General features: G+C 41.1%; 1 protein-coding gene across 1 annotated transcript; it reads right to left on the bottom strand.

Moving 5' to 3' along the window:
* Nucleotides 1–524: 524 nt before the first annotated feature.
* LOC118738107 lies at nucleotides 525–3,079 on the bottom strand. The gene has a single exon (XM_036469026.1). The coding sequence runs from the start codon at nucleotides 3,077–3,079 to the stop codon at nucleotides 587–589; it is 2,493 nt and encodes an 830-aa protein (XP_036324919.1). The 3' UTR covers nucleotides 525–586.
* Between the last annotated feature and the right edge of the window lie 2,640 nt (nucleotides 3,080–5,719).

The following is a 5,719-nucleotide window of genomic DNA, read 5'->3' as shown; positions in this document are numbered from 1 at the left end:
TAACAGCGGTTGTCCCTCGGCAGGCAATGGCACACCTCCGAATGTATTTCTGCCATGAAAAACAGCTTCTCATAAAATCGGCGTTCGGAATCGGCGTAAAACTGTACGTCCCTCCGCTTTGTGTAACAACATCAAGGCGCACGCCACAAATCGGAGGAGAGGCTCGGCCAAACACTAACATATGTGTAAGCGCCAATCTATTATTATATTAATATTAAAAATTTCCACTTCTAATTTCTGCTTACATTTAAATCTAATGGTAACAGATTCTAGAAGAAAAATGTGTGACGATTCCATTAGATTTGGAAATTATTTTATATTAGGAAATTATTTTGGAAATCCCTTCCACATTTCTCCAAATAAGTAATGCGAGTATTTTAGTTAAATTTTAAATTAAGGTAATTTATGGCAACTCTGTTAACACAAGTTTAGAGTTACATTGCAAATAGATACAATTGAAAAAATATTATAAAATAAGTAAAAATACATTAAAATTACTTTACAAAGATCAATTACTGGCCTGACAACGCCAACGCCGCTACTACTCCAGCCCATCGATCGAACTCTCACACTCTGCCCCCGCTACTCAACCCAAATGCGCCGCATGTGTGTAATGCAGATTGGGCAGTGCATTATGTGTGCTCAGGTGTTGGTGTTGTAAATGGTACTGGCCCAAAGAGAACGGATGTGATGAGCTTGCATGTGGCTGATATGCGCCGTAGCTGTGATGGCGTCGTGGCACTTTGTGCACAATGGTCTTCACGATGGGTACCTGCACAGGATAGGGATAGTAGACGGGTTTCGCCACCTGTTTCTCCACCATATAGGGTACGCTACGCTCCACCACGAACGGCACGGGTCGCTCCACGGGAAAGGGTTTCACCTTCTCTATCGGTATGCGCACCTCCTGCACTTTCGGCACGACAACATTCCTTGCAACGGGCACACGAATGGCGTAGGGTCGCGGAATGGTTGTCACAACGGGTTGTGGTATACGGATGGGTACGCTCTGGTTGTAGGGCACATGTATGCGCTCATAGTCGGTGACAGCAGCAATATGCTTGGTCACCTCAACGTGACGTGCGAGTGGTATGCCAGCAAGCGCGGCAGAGCTGGCGGGCGTATGACGTACGGTGGTTGTGATGGGTGGCAGCGTGTAGTGCTGGTGGTGGTATGGCGCTGCCGGTTGATGGTGTGACACTGACACGAAATCCTGGTCGAGGTGGTTGCCACGGCGGTTGGTGACGTCGCTGTCGCTGCCGCTATTCCTGTCGCTTACACTGTCGTCGATATTGTTATGCGTGTCATCAATTTCGTTTACGCTGTCATCGAGCGTGAGCCGTGACACATGCGCTGGCTGTGAATGGCCGTGTGCGTGTGCGTGTGCGTGTGTCAGTGCATAGTGCAAATGCGATGGTGCGCTCGTGCTGTCGGCAACTTTTTCGCTGATGCTTCTTTTGTCGCTGCCTGAACGGCTTCGAATGCTGTCAATATTTAAATTGCCACTGTTGTTGCTGCTGCTGATGTCACTGTCAACGTGCGAATTCTCCGTTGTTGGCGACAAGCTGAGCCGCGCCATATTGCCCATAATGCGCAGCGCCGGCAGCGATGCGGCGACACGCCTTTGATGCTGTAGCTGTTGTTGCTGGCGACGGCGCGCGGATAGCGGCACTTTGTGATTTGAACGCGTTGCTTTTGCTGGCACTTTGACTGGGCGCTGTTCTGGATGCGGCAAGTGCTGATGCAGGGAAAAATGCATAAGCTCGGGAAATTTGCGCAGCTGAGGCGATAATTGTAGTTGCTGTTGTTGTTGGTGTTGGTGTTCCATGCGATGTTGTTGTAGTGGTTGCTGCTCTTGTTGCAGTTGCGATTGTTTTGCGTAGTAAAGCAATTTTTGCTTGTCATTTGCATAATTTTCGATATTCGCGCCTTTATTAAATTGTCGCAGCACAGCGTTTTTGTCCACATCGCTGTTGTCGAACGAACCCAATGACCCTAACTGTGGCTGCTCGCGCCCCTCTTCATCCGCCGTATGCTGCACTGCTACTTGCTGCTCTTGCTGTCCACCATCCTGCGGCTGCTCTTGATTATGGTAATTGGAAAATTGTTCAATCTGGTAAGTGGGCATAAAATAATTTTCATAGGCCGGTAAACGATTCTCGAAATATGCACTTGCGCCTCCTTGATTGCTACTGTCAGCACCAGCTGTCGTTTCATGACGCCCCTCGCCGGTGCCCGCGCTGGCCGCTAAGGCGCGTTGCATATGTTCGGCGTATTCGTTCATGTCATACTTGTACATTTCATATGCATCAGCTGTGTGCAAACCCGATCCGCTGCTACCGGTAACTGCAGCTTGACCAAAGCCATAACTGTCGCCATTTTTCCTACTCTCGTAATTATCCTCATTGATTTCATAATCAATTTTTCCGGCAGACCCTGCATATGCGTAGTCATTGCTCGCGGCGTCTGGGCCACGCTCCGCCTTGACCATTTCCCCGCCGCCTACGCTCGCTGGAAAGTCAAAGCCTACAGACATACTCGTAGCATAATGTTGACCTGCAGCTGTCATTGTTGTTGGCACAAATCCAGCTGCTGTCATTACCGCCGCCCCATCTGTGGCGATTGCCGCTTGTTCGCTTCCAGCAGCCGGCATGCGCCATTGTGCCATTTGATCGCGCGTAATTACTGTCCTTGCGCCAATTTTGTCACTACCCGCATCAGTATTTTCGAAATAATTTCGGTATAGCGGTGCCACAGCCACATCTGCCGCGTCTACATCTCGTGTTGTGGTCGTCAACGGCGCGGATGGCGCTTGATAATACCGCGGTAATTGTTGTGAGTAATCTTTTGCGGTTGCCGCCGCTGGCAATGCGGCTGCGGTCATGGCTGCTGTCACTGCAGCCGCTGCTGCCTCAGCCGCCGTCGCATCCTCGTAATTTCTATTACTGCGGTAAGTAGTGCTGGTGGTTGCTGTAGCGGCGGTAATTGCCGCCACATTGCGCATTAGTAGCGGCAATATAGTACAAACGCCGATTAGCAGCGAGCGATTGTCGCTGCCTAAATTACGAATATTACCCATTTTATTTGGGAAGAATTTTGCTTGAATTGCCGGTATTTTCCACTTGATGTTTGAATATCCTTGCGGCTCCACGGCACATATGTATGACGCGTTGGCGCGATGAGTGCTTGTGCGTGGTTTGAAGTCCTGAATATTTAGCGCCTTGCCGACAGCAATTTAATAGTTGTGTTGTGTGCAGATTTTACATCGAATGTGGCAATGCGTACCTGCAACAGCAACTTTTATATGCATTTCCAAACTAAGTAGTGGCATTGGCGCCTATGAAGTTGGGTATAGATTTTCATAAACATATGTACGCAAATACTTATTTTCCAATACACAGGTGTACATACTTACGTACTAACTTGGCTTATGTTCCTTCACTTTACTTTCTACGTTTTGCATACCTACTTACGTATTTGCCTGTTTGTAATGTAAAATGTATAAATGTATATGTAATTTAATATCGTTTGAAGAGATCCAGATGACCGCTGCAAGTTCATTGTACACTTTTTTATATGTTTTATGTCTCCTTTTTTCTGTTGTTTTTTTTTATTTTTTTCCGAGAAACAAATGCAAGTATGTAGTTGCATAATTTTTATATCTACTGTCGGACGCGCATTTTCTTTGGTGGAAATAGTTTGCATGCAAATTCACCGAAGTCAATTTTCTATATGATGTAATTTAGATAAGATTAGGTTAGTTTGGCTGATCCGTAAGACTGGCAGTCAGTAATACCTGGCAAGTGGAGGCAGAAGCTTAAACCGTGGTATTAATACACTTTGTTCTGCAAGTTTGTTCATCAAAAATAACAAAGAAGAGTCAAAATAGCTACGACGCTACCTACCATTCACTTGAAAAAATCTACCAAATCTGGAAAATATCTATCAATAACCTTTTTAATTACTTTAATAAAAAGCATAGATTTGTTTTATCTTTTTTTAAGTAGTTCATGTAAAATTTAAATTTTGTATTAAGGAACTATCTGTTTAACTAACGCTGAGGTATTTGAGATCATATTAATGGCATCTTCGCGGCAAACTTCTATCAAAAGCGAAAATGATGAAACTAAAGGCGACTGCGATTCTTTGTCATATAAAAAAACTGCAACTGAAGTTACAATAGACAAATACAGTGACTCAAAAAATCGTTTTATATTGGTTTTTAATATTCAAAATGTTTTTCAAGTAAATTTTTATTCTTTATTTTGTTTTATAAGAATTTAAGCAAACCCAAAAACATCAAGAGTTCAAGCTATATACAACATTTAAAAAAAAAATTAACAAATTCTTACATACATTTCGAACTGCTTACTCTGAAGTTTAGAACGTTTTGGGTACACAATTTTATAGCCCGTTGAATTGAATTTTGTTTGCAACCGGTTTTTTGTTGTTTTTTTATTTTTTTTCATGTAAAGAATCATTTAAAATATTTAAGCAATCAAAGCTCCCCAGGATTTCATTTAACATTTAATAAGAGTCCATTAGGGTTTGTTTAATCTCGTTGATTTATCGCCAGTGAAAAATCGTAACCGGTAAAAATTACCGGAGGTCCGTGCTCATGTAAGCATTTTTGTTAATTTATGATGTAATAAAACTGGGTAACAAAGTTTTTTTGTATCATTTTTTTTTATATTTTTTTTTATGATATGCAAATCAACTGTGGAAGTTATCGTGGACCTTCTGAAAGAATTGAAGTTAGAGAGGATTTGCCAGGAGTGTCAGATTGATTTTTTCAATTCTTTGGCGCCTGCAGGTTTTTCCGTAAATGTTTATGTTTCAATTATAGCGCAATATTTTGCATCTGTAATTATTGTATTTTAAGTTTTCTTAAAAGAAATAAATTGTATTTTGTTTTGAAATCTCATTTATAATCGTTTTTCTACAAGATTCCAAAAAAAAAAATACTAAAAAATATCATTTATTATATTCTTCTCATAAAAGTGGTATTTCTTTATTAAAATAAATAATTTGACTACTTTCAAAAACATACCATAATGGAAAAAACTTACCTTTTTATCGACCCACAATTTTTTTACTGATTTTGGTACTAATTTACCAACGTAGCAACCCTGGCCGGGACCAATAAAGCCGGACACCCTATCCCTGAAATTTATAATATAAAGAGAAACTGTTTTAAGAATGCAAAAAGCTTTTTCAAGAAAAAAATGTAAATGTTCTCTCCATCTACATTCTACACAATGACATCCTAAATGATTCAATGGACTTTTACATATATATTATTTGTTTTAGAAGTTAAACTTTTTTGCTTAAGATTGCGCTGGCCCAAAAAATCCTTTGCCAAACCAAAAATAAATCTACCAAACCACTAGAATTAAAATCTAGAAAAATAGTAAACCAAATTGGTTAAAATCATACCAAAGTAAATGTAAGAGCGGCTGCCCACTCAACTTGTTCATAGAACGTTTTCAGAAAAATGTTGCAGTAGAACGAGAGTTTGTAGGGCAGGGCAATCCCATGTTTCACACGAAATGAGCAGCTCTCCTTCTTTCACTCATTTTAGATTTGTCCGTAAAAAATAATAAATTTTGGTGATTTGATCGTAGTTCCTTATTCCATCTGTCATGCTGATTTAGGATTTGATTTAGATTTTTCCGGTTTTTACGTAATTAAATATATTTCAAATTCTCTAATTATTCTT

Source organism: Rhagoletis pomonella, unplaced genomic scaffold (genome assembly GCF_013731165.1).
Source record: "Rhagoletis pomonella isolate Grant_MI unplaced genomic scaffold, Rhpom_1.0 Rhpom_scaffold_00004, whole genome shotgun sequence".
Taxonomy (NCBI): Eukaryota; Metazoa; Arthropoda; class Insecta; order Diptera; family Tephritidae; genus Rhagoletis; species Rhagoletis pomonella.
This window is presented reverse-complemented; position numbering and strand designations above follow the sequence as displayed.

What these genes read in the sequence shown, in the direction of transcription:
- LOC118738107 (XM_036469026.1), bottom strand. Translation starts at nt 3,079, where the DNA reads ATGGGTAATATTCGTAATTTAGGCAGCGACAATCGCTCGCTGCTAATC.